The sequence below is a fragment of the Chaetomium tenue genome (assembly GCF_020726465.1).
Source record: "Chaetomium tenue strain MPI-SDFR-AT-0079 chromosome Unknown F5144scaffold_2, whole genome shotgun sequence".
Taxonomy (NCBI): Eukaryota; Fungi; Ascomycota; class Sordariomycetes; order Sordariales; family Chaetomiaceae; genus Chaetomium; species Chaetomium tenue.
In genome coordinates this window covers 2992245-3007058 of record NW_027117330.1, presented here as the reverse complement: position 1 = coordinate 3007058, position 14814 = coordinate 2992245, and the positions used below count along the sequence as shown (strand labels likewise).

General features: G+C 56.6%; 6 protein-coding genes across 6 annotated transcripts; 4 read left to right on the top strand and 2 right to left on the bottom strand.

Moving 5' to 3' along the window:
• Positions 1-190: 190 nt before the first annotated feature.
• On the bottom strand, positions 191-2727 carry F5144DRAFT_618736 (uncharacterized protein; the record flags this gene model as incomplete). The annotated part of the gene is made up of 5 exons (XM_066791934.1): positions 191-679; positions 739-816; positions 887-931; positions 986-1736; positions 2696-2727. 5 exons carry the CDS (start codon positions 2725-2727, stop codon positions 497-499), a joined length of 1089 nt encoding a protein of 362 aa, XP_066646677.1. The 3' UTR covers positions 191-496.
• Positions 2728-3171: 444 nt separating this feature from the next.
• Positions 3172-6813, top strand: F5144DRAFT_527301 (P-loop containing nucleoside triphosphate hydrolase protein; the record flags this gene model as incomplete). Its single annotated transcript, XM_066786850.1, has 4 exons — positions 3172-3405; positions 3489-3541; positions 3614-3977; positions 4077-6813. 4 exons carry the CDS (start codon positions 3172-3174, stop codon positions 6591-6593), a joined length of 3168 nt encoding a protein of 1055 aa, XP_066646676.1. The 3' UTR covers positions 6594-6813.
• A 999-nt stretch (positions 6814-7812) lies between these two features.
• Positions 7813-8478, top strand: F5144DRAFT_483065 (cyclin-like protein; the record flags this gene model as incomplete). Its single annotated transcript, XM_066785369.1, has 1 exon — positions 7813-8478. The coding sequence occupies one exon, from the start codon at positions 7813-7815 to the stop codon at positions 8476-8478; it is 666 nt and encodes a 221-aa protein (XP_066646675.1).
• Positions 8479-8573: 95 nt separating this feature from the next.
• Positions 8574-11766, top strand: F5144DRAFT_527298 (uncharacterized protein; the record flags this gene model as incomplete). The annotated part of the gene is made up of 5 exons (XM_066786849.1): positions 8574-9499; positions 9576-9911; positions 9969-10010; positions 10091-11096; positions 11168-11766. Exons 1-5 carry the CDS (start codon positions 8933-8935, stop codon positions 11764-11766), a joined length of 2550 nt encoding a protein of 849 aa, XP_066646674.1. The 5' UTR covers positions 8574-8932.
• Positions 11767-11967: 201 nt separating this feature from the next.
• F5144DRAFT_562593 (uncharacterized protein) lies at positions 11968-12393 on the top strand (the record flags this gene model as incomplete). The annotated part of the gene is made up of 3 exons (XM_066788332.1): positions 11968-12149; positions 12180-12287; positions 12339-12393. Coding segments are annotated over 3 exons (345 nt in total), but the record flags the coding sequence as incomplete, so codon positions are not given.
• An 800-nt stretch (positions 12394-13193) lies between these two features.
• On the bottom strand, positions 13194-14497 carry F5144DRAFT_562590 (high mobility group box-domain-containing protein). The gene is made up of 4 exons (XM_066788331.1): positions 14136-14497; positions 13937-14082; positions 13721-13879; positions 13194-13670 (listed from the first exon to the last, which is right to left on the bottom strand). Exons 1-4 carry the CDS (start codon positions 14294-14296, stop codon positions 13456-13458), a joined length of 681 nt encoding a protein of 226 aa, XP_066646672.1. The 5' UTR covers positions 14297-14497; the 3' UTR covers positions 13194-13455.
• Positions 14498-14814: the final 317 nt, after the last annotated feature.

Below are 14814 nucleotides of genomic sequence, written 5' to 3'. Positions count from 1 at the left end.
TGCACGTCTGGATTCTTTGGGTGACGCGGGTTCAGAAATGAGGTCATTAGATATGAGCAGGAGCGCAACAGTTGGGAGTCTGCTGCGTATTTTGAGAAATGTTTTGAGGTGCTATAGCAGTTTCATTAGAGAGCGGGATTATGATCACCGGAAGATGGATGATGGCGGCCTGGAACTGCTCGTGAAGTGGAAAGATGAGGGGGCCATATGAGAACCGACGGTGGCGCTTGAGAAGTCATAAGCAACCCTAAATTGCGTCTTTGTTCGCGAACTTTCGCGCGAAGGGGGTTGATCGGCCACCTCGACTACAGTCTGGTTGCGTTGACTTCCAAGCAGCCCGGTTTTCGATTACAACCTCCACAAGGATTACTACAGTCACATCCGGTTTTGTGCGAGCTACCGTGATGTAGTTAACGTGCTTAGGCTCATAACTGCCCCAAAACCCCGAAGGGCTTTTCTGTACTCGATCTCAAACGAAACGCAGAGGCTCTAAAGCCTACCAATCCCACTCGCCGTCAAACTCGAGACAGTATTTGCGGCCCTCCGCTTCTAGGAAAATGGGGACATCGGGGATATCCTCTCCCAACAAAGCAATCCCTGCTAAGTCTGGGGCATTGATCTCAGCATTCAACGCCTCGAGTCTTGAGAGACCCAAGAGGTCATATTCCGGGCAAGGAATCTAGTTGATCACAATCAGCTTCACACTCAAGCCCGTGGATGCCTAAAGATGTGACGTACCTCACTCATATCCTCCAGACACAAGATCGTTGCCTCCTCGGTTCTCTTCCAGCCCCTGAAATAATGGGACAAGCGGCACTGGACTCTTCTAGTCCTGGCCTGTTTTCGTGTCAGTACTTGCGTTTCCGCTAAGATAGAATGTACCCACGGCTCTGACTGCCTCTGGGAGACGTGGTCCAGGGAATCGGAGAAACTGTTGGATGATGTCAGTATACTGAATAGCTTTCTTCGATTATTAGTAACTCACTCTCTCAAACATTCCGCGATAATTATTATAATCGCGGCGGATCTCGGGTTGTACCCAGGTAATGGTAGTCGGAAACATGAGCCTGAAGTACGGTTGCGGCTTGCGCTCCCTGAACAACTCTGGTCTCACTATCGGGCCTGGCTGGAGATTTCCAAAGAACTTGTGCCATAGATTGCCTGGAACATGCCTCAACGGATGAACCAAGTTCTCTGTGTGCCAGTACTGAATCAACCTCTCCGTCTCCTCATTATCATCCTCTGGGTCGGGGACGTCGCTCTGCTCAACATGGCCGTACTTGTGGAGAATAAAGTCGCCATAAACCTTGACGTCCTCGTTGTAGATGAGGCCACAGTCCCTGCCCGGGTAGGTTTCGGCTGTCTTGTGAAGCAGAAGAGTGGCGAGAAGCTCCTTCACTAGGGCTTGGGATTCCTTGACTTGTTTTTCCAGAGATTCGTCCCCTCCCGAAGCAAGTCGAGTCCTTCTCTGTTGAAAATTGAGAAACTCGAGTATGGCGTTTGACGCCGCGAGAAAGTGACAGACGGTCTTGACCACAGCAGGCTGATCGACGATCACCAGCGAAGGAGATTGTGCGACCCTTTCGGTGGTTACCAAAAATAGGCTGGCCGTTTGCAAGATGTCATCGAAGGAGTTCTCAAAGGTATCGATTTCCGTTGCAATAGCGGAGCGAATGTATTGAGCTTGTAAACGCAGAACAACCTGAGAATGAGAAGTTGACTGTGTCAGCATAGCCCTTTAAGTCTTCCGAAATAAACACTGACTTGACCAAGTGCGTGGCTATCCATTTGTACACTGCGGGATTGGAAAGGTCGGTTGATGAGAAATAGAGAAGTGAGGGAGGGCAGCACCGAGAGAATTCAAAGCTTCGAGGGAGCACGTCCCGGTGGTACCGTAGAGCTAACTGATTTACTTGGTATTGTACTTTTCGGCCTTGATATTGTGCGAAAATTTGTCTGTCCTCCTAAGATAACAATGACGGGTCGGTGAAAGATTGCTTGAAGTGGTGGGCTGACAGGGACGCGAGACTAACTATTAGTCGCCTGCCCGTTCGATGTGCCCCTCCCACGTGCTACGTACATCCTCCCTCAGCCTCCATGAGCTACAGTTTGAAAGACAAGTGATAACGGCCCAGGTACGCATATTTACGAAACCTGTGGTGATGACCCTTGGATGTCTTCTCTTGGCTCTTTGGGGCAGAGGTGTCTCAGCAGGACACCACTCACCAGGTGCACCTGGGGTCCTCATGTGTTTGAAAGAGGCGTTGGCATGGTGGCTTTGTCGCAATTAATATTCTGGCCATGTTGATATAAGGTGAAGTGCATGATGGGGCTCCACGATGGACATCGGCACTCTTTTAACTTCCTCTTCTTTCACAAAGCTTCCCAACAAACCTGAATTGGAAACTTAGTTCAACTTCAATCCAGAAATCAACTCCCTCCACATCAAGCCAGCGCGCCAACGTTCATTGTCTTCTCCTCGTTCTTCATAGATCAAAACATAACACCAAGCAGGCCTCCACCATCATATCTGGTCCTCATCACCGAATCCCCGGCCCCAACATGCCCCGATCGCGCGGCCTAGTGCAGTGGACGGACTGGCGCTCGACCTGTCGCCGACACGTCATTAAACCACCGAATAGATGCTCACCTGTCCAAGCGCCCGCGGGATTAGGAAGGTTTTTTGCTAAGAAACGATACAGCTTTGGGGACGCGTTGGTCGGCCATGGTTCTTGATGATGTTCTTGATCTCAAGGAGATCCCAATGACATCGCTTGGGTGAGCCCGCTCAACAACTAGAGGTGTTGCTTCTCACAACAATGATGCTTCTGGCTATCCGGTAGGAAGTTGGAGTGGGATGGACACTGAGGAACTAGGCGGGAGGTTACACGGGGACGGGGCCTCATCAATTTACCGCAGACGATGCTTGCGCGATATTATGAGAAAGTTATTCCGGGTTGTGATTTGGAACAGGTAATGATTTTCGAAGATGACAAGTCCTTTCCCATACCTTCCTGTTTTCTGCGATACGTGTGTGGCGTGGTGCATGAGTAGGAACCCTTCGGAACATAGATGTTCTTCGGACTTCGCACGCGTCCTCGATACCCTGCCAAACAATTCCTCAACTCGTAACTCCCTCGTCATTCTCCCTCGCCTACACCGCACCGCTGCATGGTCGGCCTTCCGTGTGTTTCTCGTCCTGTCCAATCCTATATACTCGATCTTAAGATCGAGCGAACCATCGAAACTACCACACAAATCCAGTGCGCTGTCGGTTCGCGCGGCCAGCAGCTAGTCCCGATCCTCTGCAGGTCGGGAGAATTCGACTCTACCACGTCGGAACACACCCGCGAACCGCGTGCGCGTCTGCCGCCTCGATTTCCCAATTCCGACGAGCGAGACCAGGTACGGCAACCCTTCCACTTATTTCTTTTTTTTTTTTTTTTTTTCTTTCCCTCTGTTAAGGCGCCAGACCTAACCTGCCGCAGGAACCATCACCGAGCCGCATCCAAAAGATCGCTGCAGCCGAGATGGACGTTAGGTAAGCTTCTCCCCCGATCTGCCGACCCCGTTCTCGTGGGTCGCCCGGCGCTGACCATGAACCCGCGTGCAGCTATACCGACCCTTCCTCCCAGCGCCGCGACGGTGCACAACTTCAACCACCTATATCCGCTGTCGTGGAGACCACCACGTCTAGCACGCGCGGTTCTAAGCGGGCTGGCGAGAATCACAGTCAAGACAGCACGCCCAAGCGGCAGAGGCCGGGCGTTCCTGAGCCTGGCCCGGGTCCCACCCCACATACCCCATCGGACACGACTCGCTCGCCCGCCTCCCCGCTCCCTGGGTCTGCCTGCGCCCAGATGCTAATTTGTAAATCGACCCCTCGGTCCTACCCTCCCTCCCTCGACACCATCTTGGTCCGGGTATCTGCGTTCGGCCCTCCCCGAGAGTGTCCGGAAGATGCCCTATCCGCCATCGTGCGCGGCGATGACATCACCCGCCCGCTCGACGATCCCGCGCGCTACCCTCTCGAAGGCTTCGTGGCTTGGTTCGGCCTCTCCGACCTACGGATCTAGTATATCTCCCCGGCGGACGCCGACCGGCGCACCTCTTTTGCCCTCATCCCCGACGAGCGCGAATGGCGGCTGTTCCTTACTCAGCTCAAGACCTCGGGCGTCCCTCTCGACCCCAACCGCTACTACAACCCTACCTTGCCCGTGAGCATCCGTATCTGGGCGCTGCCCTCGGGTCAGACTCCTCAGGACGTTATCGCACCGGTGTTACCTAGTGTAGAGGTCGTAGATCTCCTCACGGACGACGAACTTGACCCCTATCTACGTGATAGAGATGCTACGAACGTCCTTTCGGGTAGCGAGCCCGACCTCGCTGAGCCCGACCTCGTTGAGCCCGAGGACGGAGAGGCGTTCGAGCCAGGACCCATCGACCCCAGCATCGTTGAGGCGGTCCGCCGCGACATGTGCAAATTCTTCGGCATCGATCCCAGCGACGTCCTAAAGCCTGGCTTCACACATACCCCTCCGGGCATGAAGAAAGGCCTCCGGTTCCACCAGCTCTGGGCCTTTTTCTGGGTGTTCGCTAGCAAGGCGGCCCGTGGTATCGCTACTGCCCTCCTCGCTGACGAAATGGGACTCGGCAAGACGGTCATGTCCCTGGCCGTCGCCGTCCTTAGCCACCGCCTGCGCGCGCAGGCCGATCACGTCTCCCGACACCCTGACCAGCACCTCACAGCCGATGACGAGCGCACCAAGTGCCCGTCGGGAACCTACACTCACGGGTTCCAATGCCCCTGCGAGGCCGGCAGCTGGTCCGCCAGGATCGCTGCCGACCTCTCGCACGGGCCTACAGTAGTGTTTGGTTCTAAGCTGATCCTGAGATCGTGGGCCTATGAGTTCTCCAAGTTCGTGGACGCCAGCCCCGACGACGGCATGATCCTCCTCACGCTGCCCGACGATCCCGCGCCTGTGCGCAGTCTCATCGCCGACATCGACATCGCCAAGCTACCCCGCGGGCCTCCCACGAGCAGCAAGAAGCCGGGCCTGCAAGACGAAGGCGCCAGGCTCAAACCCAAGCCCGGCCAGTCTCGGTACATCCTGCTGATTCCCAACACGTCGGCCGTAAAGAGTATCGATTCGACCTTCGCCGTCACCGCCGACCGCCGCCGGCCGCCCACTGTAGTCCAGTTCGCCGTCCAGCCGGGCAGGATCATCGTGGACGAGGCCCACTGCATCAAGGGCGAGACCACCATGCTCTGGGATCGCATCCGGCGTTGGCAGTGGCGCGCTCGGAGTCCCACTTACCTCCTTGCCCTGACGGGCACACCTATGACCCGGGACCCGGCGGACTTCGAGAGGCTGGTGGAGCACCTGAACCACCCAGGCGCCGGCTGGAGCAGCCCTCTCCGACCGCCCGCCACGTCCACGCTTCAGGCGCTCAAGCGGCTGACCTCGCATTACAACAAGACGCTCGCCCGCGGCCTCGGCGCCGCCGCCGCCGGCTCGGAATCGGAATCGGATCAGCAGCAGCAGCAGGCCTTCCTCTCCGACCTCAGCGCCCTCGTGCTCACCTTCACCCTCCGCCGCCGCCGAGACGACATCTTTGCCGGCGCGCCGCTGTCAACCGTGCCCATGGTCCCTTTCAACGTCGTGGATTGTCCGCCGCCGCCCCAGTTTGCCGCTTGCATCGAGAACATCTTCTCGTCCACAAAGGATGAGGTGCAAGCGTTGCTGGACGAGCGCCACGCCAGGTGGGAGGAGCTGCCAGAACATCGTCGAGGTACCGAGCCCACCTTCGAGCTCCTCGTCCGCCAGATCAGTGCCGGCGCCCCCAACACTAGCAGCAGCTTCCGCCTGCTCAGGCTGTGCGCCACGTTCCCAGCCCTGGCTCGCCTCCACTGCCAAGCGCCCTACTGCGATTGGAGCCTCACCGGCGAGGACTTCCGGGGCGTCTTCACTAAGGGCACCATCATGGAGGCCCGGGCCAAATCTAAGGCATGGCCCTTCTGGCGCGACATCTGCAACGGCAGCACCAAGATGGAGCAGCTCGATATACAGATCCGCAAAATGCTGGCCGACCGAGAGCCAGCGCACGGTACGAACGACGTTGTGTCCGACAAGAAGATGCTAGTCTACTCTGACTCGCCCTTCGTCGCCCACCTGGCGTTTTTATGGATCGCCAACACCTTCGACATCCCCGTCCAGATGGTCGATCGCGGCATGAGCGCGGCCAACCGCGTGGCTGCCATAGAGCCCTTCGTCACCGTCTCTCTCGACCGGCTACGGCGCGAATGCTACCACCCCACGGAGCCCCCCTCTGCCCAAGTCCTAGTCACCACCGTCGGCATCATCGCCGAGGGTCTCAACCTGGCCCGGGCGAATTACCTCGTCCTGCTTGGCCCCCTTGGCACCGTCGCTAAGCAACTACAGATTGGCTGTCGTATCAACCGCGAGGGTGGGTTTTTCACCCCGCACCTGACCCTGCTTCTCGACCCGGACAATAAGGCCGAGATGGTCGTTCGCCGGCGGCAGCTGAACCGCGCCACCATCGAGACGGAGGTGTGGGCCAATACGAAGTAACGGCGACCGACTCGCCTACATTTCTTTCTTTCTTTTTGTTCTTTTTCGGCGCGTGGGCATTGGCACAGGGAGGATATATCGGTATTGTTTGAGTCCGGTTGCTCGGGTTCACTTGCTCGGGATCGGAACTGGCTGTGGTGCGGTCGAGGCACATCGCCTTTAAGGAGGGATGTGGGAGGCGCCGTCCTCATCTGCTTTTTCTATTCCGTCTCGCCTATTCATGCCTCGGGGGTGGCAAATTGAATCCACAAGAAACGAAATTTCCGCCATAAGTGTAGAAATTCGTCGGATAGGCCATCGAGATCATCAAACCCGTTGTCGCTTGCGATCACTAAACCTGTAAGAAATAGACAAGATTACGAGGAATGTTGTATTGGTATAGCTCTCCTCTCCATCGCCCCTTTTTGCTAGAGCAGCCGGAATATTAAAATAATCCACGCCACGGTTCTTCGCTGTCTACTGATAATCCCAATGTTTACGGTCTCCTAGTAGCCGCGTCACCCTCCGTGGTGTCCTTCCTGCTCTGGGTGTGATTGCAGGTGGATCGCCGTCTTCCCGAACCGGCGATCCCGGCCATCGGGCAATGGCGGGTAAACAGTCTTAGTGATAGTCATCCCAGGTTTGCGAGTGACTGTCACCTCAGGGGGTTGGGGAAGGTGCTGTCCGAGGAATTCGACCTCCTTCCCCGGGTCATGGGTCTTCGACAGAACCTCTGTATGCATATCCTGTAGCGCCTGTCTCTGTTCTTCACCAAGGATGTTAGTTATGATGTCAGAAAGTAATGCTCCCATGAAAGGGGTATGCGCAACATTAATTTCAGGAAGAATTGCAGTTTGACTAATTTGGCGTACCCTTCGACTGTGCAGCCTGCGCGCTAGCCTGCGCTCCGTCACCATTTCGAAAACTCCTCTCCTGCTGAGGCGGCTGGTGTGGCGGATTTCGATGATCGATCGGTCGTCGCAAATGCTAGGTTCTGCACGGTAGGTCAGAAAAAACCGAGAAAAAGAACTTCTTGACGAAACAACGGAGGAAGGTAGAATAGTAGTCATGGCGCAGCTCGGTATAGGAGAGTGAAAGTTTTGCTAGGAAAACAGAGGGTAGAGGGTAGAAGTTCGATGTTTCCTGCGCGTGCTAGGATGGTGCGGCCTGCCGAATCGGGCTAACTAGTTATTCCGTCCTCGCGCCGTATGTCGCGGCTGGCGTCGAAGAGGAGCTGAAGATGGCGAAGGCGTACGTCACAGCCCATCAGATAGAGGAGGAAAGTAAGGAAGAAGAATGGGATGTCAGGATGGTTGCCGAGTACGGCGACGAGATTTTCGCATACATGCGAGACCTCGAGGCACGGATGCTTCCGAACGCCCACTACATGGACGACCAAACCGAGATCCAGTGGCCGATGCGCTCTGTCCTCATGGACTGGCTGGTTCAGGTTCGCCATATGTTCTGCCTCCTTCCCGAGACGCCTTTTCTCGCCGTCAACTACATCGATCGCTTCCTCTCAGTCAAGGCCGTTCCTCTCGGAAAGCTCCAGCTGGTCGGCGCCACCGCTCTTTTTGTGGCAGCTAAATACGAAGATATCCACTGTCCGTCAGTCCAGGACATCGTCTATACGGTGGGTTCGGGCTGTAGCGTACATGGGATTCTCCAGGCTGAGCGTTTCATGCTTAGCATGTTGCACTTCGAGCTAGGGTGGCCCAGCCCCATGAGCTTCCTCCACTGTATCGGCAAGGCGGCTTATTATAACCTGGAGACACAGACGCTGGCCAAATACTTCCTGGAGATTACCATCCTGGATGAGTGTTTTGTGAGCAGCCCTTCCAGCTTCCTAGCGGCCGGGGGCGCACTTGTGCAACGTAGGTTTGCTTCTACCAGCCCTTGTCGCTAATGATGTCTAACCCCGGCAAGGTACGCTATCCGGGATCCCGGCTGCTTTTTATCGCACATATCCGGCTTGGGCCCATGGTCGGCACCGGCCTGCTGTCTTGCTGTTCGTCAAAGATTAGAGTTGACTTGAAGGTGGCATCTAACATCACACAAGGCCTGCCTCCTGCCACCCAATCTAAGTGGGCTGCGGCCCTCAAGCTCCTAGTCTTGCACATGCCCCTTATCATAGCGCGCTAAGAGCAGTACCCTCCTCCCAGCTGGCTGATTATCGGGATATCAAGAAAGAAACAGGCAGCCAATAGGAGGTTTATCCCTTTTCTCATCCGGTTTTCTTCGCCTCCCAATTCCTCTTCTGGTTTCCTTTTTTCAAGCTCGCAACCCAACTCCGCCATCCGCGGTATTTCTTCTTGCCTCTCTTCTCTTCTCTTTCAAACAGCTTCATCACACAAGCAACAATGGCTGTCTCTCATTCGGACAGCGACAGCTCCTCCAGCAGTGACAACGAGAGCGTCGTCAGCTCCGGAGGCGCGCCTCTCTACGCCTGGTCTCCGGAGAGACGCGCCTCGCGCACAGAGGAAAACAAGGATTTTTCTTCCCACGCCCAGCCCACTGTCCCGCGACTAGAGGATTCCATTGGTAAGAACCTCACGGTCGAGTCAGCTGTCGATAAAGAGCGAGACCCCAGAACGCCGTCAGACCAGGCGATTCAGACCGCAGCACTGATCAAGCCGCGTCGGTCATTCTCCAAGTCGACTCTGCGGGCTGCGGCCAAAGCATTCGCGCACCCGACTGCCACCTCGGCCGATGGTGCCGCGCCCTCTCTGAGCCCGTCCGCCTATCCAGGCCCCGCCATTTCTTCGCAGCGTCAAGGCAGCCTTCCCATGCTTGCTCCTTCTTCTACATCGGCTTCCCAGCAGCAAAGTCGCTCGCTCATCCCGGGCTCTACTACCCATTCGTTCATCAGCGCTATGCAGGCCATGAGCCTCAACACGGAAGAGGAGAATCTCCATCCCTTCCAAAAGGTAAAGTCATCCAAGCCTATCTCAATTCCCCCGTTCCTTCTCTTCTTTCATCCATGCTAACAACCATCGACATCAGGCTCATCGTGGCCAGACTTGCAAACTGCAGGCGCGCATCTGGGGCCTTCGCCAGGGCATGTATAGCCAGAATGCGATCCCGCCCGAGTTCCTCAAGTCATTCGACTATGACGTGCAAGAGCTCATGAGCAACACGGTCAAGATGAATCAGGCCGTCGACCGCCTGACTGCCGAGCTCAAGAAGGCGCTTATTGAGCAGGAACGCGTCCGCACCCTCGAGTCTACCATCCGCAGCCTCGAGGCCGATCTTAGCGACTGGAAGTCACGCTCGCAGAGCGCCGAGAAAACCCTGTCCTGCATTTCCGGGCGCAGCGACGAGGACGTGAGGACTATTCAAGTATGTCACTCATCTCATGTTCTTTGAGGTGGAGAAGTAGCTAATAGCGCATCACAGTTTCTCAAGGAGCAACTCCGCCAGAATGAGATGACTTGGACGGTAAGTATTTTCCTTCCATCTCACTCGATTGTTTGTTTTCTCTTTTCAGTAAAACATTATTTACTAACAACAACCACCAGATCCTCCAGGAACAAGTCAACGGCAAACGGAATCTGTGGCTCAACGTCCACAGCGAGCCTCAGGACCGAGCTGCCGCTCTAGACACACTCGCCCGTTCTTCGACCCCCCTCAGCGGTCAAACCTTTGCTTTGCCCCCGACCGAGCAATCTTATGCCTCGAGTATCAGCCCCCCCCCTCCTAGTCTCCACTCGAGCAGCCCTCATATTGCCAATGGCCACCCCAGCATGGACCGCTCGGGCAGCGGTGCCCTTGGTAATGTAAACACCAGCCGGCTCTACTATAGCGGTGTCCCTCAGGCCCATGGCGGCCCCTTTGTCGGATATTCTCTCTTCCGGCCTATCCCCCAATCGCACTCCGGGCCCGTTGTCTACCACGGCGGCCACTCTCTTCACCAGCGCCGCCCGTCCAACACCACGGCCGCCAGCGGCCGTTCGGGCGTCGGCTACGCCGCGGTCAGCCGCCGGTCGAGCGTCCCCCCCGTCCGCCCGGCTTCCGGCCCTAGACAAAACCGGAGGGCGCCCACTACCATGATCACCGAGACGGGAAGCCCCAAGGAGCGGAAGCGGGCCACGCCGGGCTCGCTCGTCAGGGCCGACCTCGAAGGGTCCGACCCGCTGATGTCCTGGGCCGAGGAGTTCCAGTCGCTCTTCGCGCTGATCTACGGGTTCTGCGAGTTCTACTTTGATGACTTGCCGCCCGTGAACGAGAGCTGGAAGCGGGAGCTCCAGTCCGAGGCCAACGGCCACCTCTGGGACTACATCTGCAAGATCTGCCACAGCAACCATGAGCAGACCCGCGGCGAGAATGCCATGCGCCTGCTGGACAACCGCGGCGAGAACGCCATGCGCCTGCTGAACAACCGCGACTCCCGCCCCTACCTCATGCAGCGCCTCATCCTGCAACACATCATGGTCTTCATTTGCAGCTCCGAGGGCTGGAAGGACTACTCGGAGGATGTCGACGAGGAGATGGAGAAGCTGGAGATGCGTTTGAAGAAGATGGATCGTGAGTGCCCCCCCCCCCCCCTCTCATCCACCAACACCCCCAACTAACTAACCACCCCCCTTTCTCTCCAGCCTCCAAAGCCTACGACCGCCAAACCCTCATCGACCGTCGCACCCAGCTCATCAGCGAAATGACCTCCGGCAGCAACGCCGCCGCCTTCAGGAGCCTCAAGCTGACGCAACACCACCAATACCTCAAGACCATGATCGGGCCCTTCCTTACCCGACTGCGCAAGACCACCCCGGCGCCGCCCCCCACCTCCCACGACAGCACCTCCGACGGCCCCGCCCCGGCCCCGGTGCCCCCCACACAAACCAACATCGCTAACGAGGCCTTCTACGACCTCTTCGGCATCACAACCAGCGCCTGGGAGCTGTCGACCAAGCTCTTCCAGTCGCGGCTGACGTTCCAGTACGTATGGGACAACGACGGCACCCGCTTCACGACCGAGACTCACGAGCCGCTGGACTATGTCCCCATCGGCGGGACTGGTGGTGGTGGTGGTGGTGCCGGCGGGGTGGGCAGGGTGACCGTGGGCGTGGCCCTGCAAAACGAGCACGCCCGCGTGCGGTTCTGCGCGACGCCCGCGGTCACGGTCAGGAATGACCAGGGGATGACCATCGGGATCAGGAATATCCTGAAGGCGGGCGTGTTGGTGATGCGCTACTAGATGGGTAGCGGAGGGGGTTGGCGGGGGCGTGCCCGGAGGGGGGATGAGTGGTCGCGGGCGGGTTGTGAAAACCGCCCGCGGGGGGGAAAGAGAAATTTCGGTTTTGTTTGGAGGCTGGGACATAGATCCCGGCCGAGGATTTAATTCGGCGGGGGGAGGACTCGCTCATTTGGGTTTGGGTTTGGCCCTCTTGAGACCCAGCTCCTAGACGGCAGCTGGGTCGGAGGGCCAGGGATTCAGGATCACACCCTTCTTGGGTCACTGTTCTTTGGGATTCTCGTTTGTTTTCCGTCTGGGGAATCATCGCATTTGGTGTTCAGGCCGACGATGGCTCTTGGAACGGATGGGTGCATGGTTCATGGGACGAGATGGCAGAGATGGCAGTACACAACTGGAACCCATCGCTTGCCTAGTGGTGCCTACCGGTGGAGAGAGCCTCTTTCCACCAGGCAGGCCTGCTCCGGGTCCCCAGGTACGGGAAAAGCGACTGGCTTTGGGAGTTGCTACAGGACCTTGCTTGCGTTTCTTCCTCTAAATAAAACCCCCCTTTTTCGCGATTTGCACAAATGTAGAGTACACATAAGGGGTCGGAGGTGGGAATGGTTGGGAAGGGGAGCGGGAGCGTAAGGATTCGGAAGGGCAAGAAGAAGGAGAGGGGGTGGGGGTGGTCTAGCTGGTGGCAGCAATGTATTTATTGGGCATTTTCTTTTACACCACTTGAGTTCCACGCGCAATACGGCGGGCACGCCACAGGGGCAGCGCGGGGTGTTGCGCGGGTGGAATCCGTCGCGGTAGTGGCGGTAGGTGATGACGCGCCGGTTGCCTGCGACCGGGTGTGGGTCGATGGCCTGGGCTGGGTTGATGCTGTGCTTCCACTCTTCTTGCATGTCGGCGTGTATCACCAGGAGCGAGTTGCGCGGGAGGTGGATCGCGATTTGCCCAGCGCGGTCGGGGTTGTTGTCGTTGGTGCTGCCGTGGTTGTTGATCCTGGGGTTTGCGTCGTTGGTGATGGGTTAGATTTTCCACATTTTCTTTGCGTCGCAACCCTCTCCCAGAAGACGCGAGGGTAACCATTCGATTCGGCCCCGCTATCAAAGACGAGAAAAAGATGGCCAAGAAGACGCGCTTGACACGCCAGAGCCGACGCCCGCGCCCAGGCGAAAGGCGGTAGCTGCGTTGTCATTGGCTTGGTCGCGGGGCATCACCTGGTCGGCAGGAGAGTCACTCGCATGGCGGCTTCGTCGATAGGGCCCCGAACGTTGAACATCGACGGCAACTCTTCGTTGTTCGCAGTCAGGCAAGTCGGCAATTACAGTCATACAATTAGTCCAGAAGGTCGGTATGGTCAAGACTTATTTGTGTACCCAGTTCTATGTATCCTCCGCTAAGCGCCTTACGGGATGCAAATGTATCTTCAGCCGCCTTCAATCGTCCTCAATCGTCCGCAAAACCATCTCAATGACAAACAATGGCAAGTAGATGTCGGATATGCGATCCATCCCGACCTCTGCCCCCTTCCAAGAGGTTTTACCTGTCTTTGTGAATTTCTTTTCCTTTTTTTCTTGGCTTTCCAAGTTCAGTGGTGCTTCTGAATAGTTGTCCGTTGCTGCTTGGCCGTGTGATCGGCAACTCTGGATGTCATGGGTCTACCGATTCAGGCCCGTGGTGGTGAGCGTTGCTGAGCAGAAATCAAAACCCAGCGGCAATCAGTCTCTCAGCGACTGTCATCGGGTCACGAGTCAAGTTGCGCTTGGACAAGGGAAGCTGGGGGTTGCGACGGCCAGCCACATAACGGTAGCCCGGATACATCTCCTTGTGAACGCGATCCTCCTCATCGGCTAGGATCTTGAAGTGTGCCTTGATCTCGGGCTTCTCGGCTTGCCAGATCTGCGCAACAACCTGGGCTGCTGGGTGTCAGCACTGCACAGCGACAAAAAGGGAACAAAAGACTTACAGATGCAGGCAGCCGTCACGCCAGGGTTGCAAGCGTGGATCTTGGCGGACATCCACTGCCGGTAGATGATGAATTGATTGCGAGGACGACGGATGCGCAGCTTAGAGATCTTCTGATGCTTTACGCCCTGGTGGCCGGTCAGCAGCTGGACGATGGGGCCTGCTTGAATGATTAGGTCTCCGATGACATGGATTGAGGCACCCGAGATTCATTTACCGGGTTCAGAGATGCTAATCTCGGTGGACTTGATGACTTGATAAGCAGTCTTGTCCAGAGCCTCAGCGTAGGGGGCGCTGGTAATCCAGTACTGAGTGGAATTCTTGGGCCGAACAATGACGGCGTGTTTGCCATCATTGAAATTTCTGAAGAAAGTTAGCTGGCTAATTGACCGGCAAGCTGGATGGATTAGACTGACTTGAAGTTCTCGAGCGCGACGCTCAGGATCTTGATGGCACCAGCTTCATCATCGTTATTAGCGGTGCACTGCACGGTCATTTCGTTTCCGTTGAAAGCGAACGCCAGAGGAGAGGCATCCTCCATAGCAGTCAAGTTGGTACCTGTGATGCAAGAGGCCATTGCTGCTGTGAGTAGAGAAAATCGAGTTGATTGTCGCTGGAGCTTTGCGAAAGTAATTAGAGGTCGCTAGAAATCTGCTGGTTTTGTCCCAGAATGGTGGAGAAAAGAAGCTGAAGAAGTAAAGGTTTGGAATCCGGCCCGGGGGACAGCCTTTTTCAAAAGGCAGTTGTGGGCTAAAATAAAACTTGGGAACCAGAAAAACTACTCAGACTTTCCGTCTCTGCCAAAGAGGAGAGGCTGGTATTTTTATCGCAGAACAATGGTAAGAAAAAGCACAGACAACCCGGAATAACTTTCGCATAATATCAAGGGCGCCTACGGAGCTTTTTGCCGCCGGAACCACCGAGACTACCGGAATTCAAGGACTCGTCCGGGCAGGTAACGGCCGAAACGCACGACCAGAAGGCTAGCGCACTGGCCGAGAGGTTCTTCCCGGATCCACCGGCCAACCTAACGGACGTGGAAGATCAAACCTTTTTGGGCAGCTGGAACCCGGGCTTCGACGTTGTACAAGCAGT

Bases quoted from the DNA above. Each gene is read 5' to 3' on its own strand.
- F5144DRAFT_562590 (XM_066788331.1), bottom strand. From the start codon at position 14,296: ATGGCCTCTTGCATCACAGGTACCAACTTGACTGCTATGGAGGATGCC. The intron at 14,083-14,135 runs GTCAGTCTAATC...AACTTTCTTCAG, and splicing joins GTCGCGCTCGAGAACTTCAA to AAATTTCAATGATGGCAAAC. The intron at 13,880-13,936 runs GTAAATGAATCT...TCATTCAAGCAG, and splicing joins GATTAGCATCTCTGAACCCG to GCCCCATCGTCCAGCTGCTG.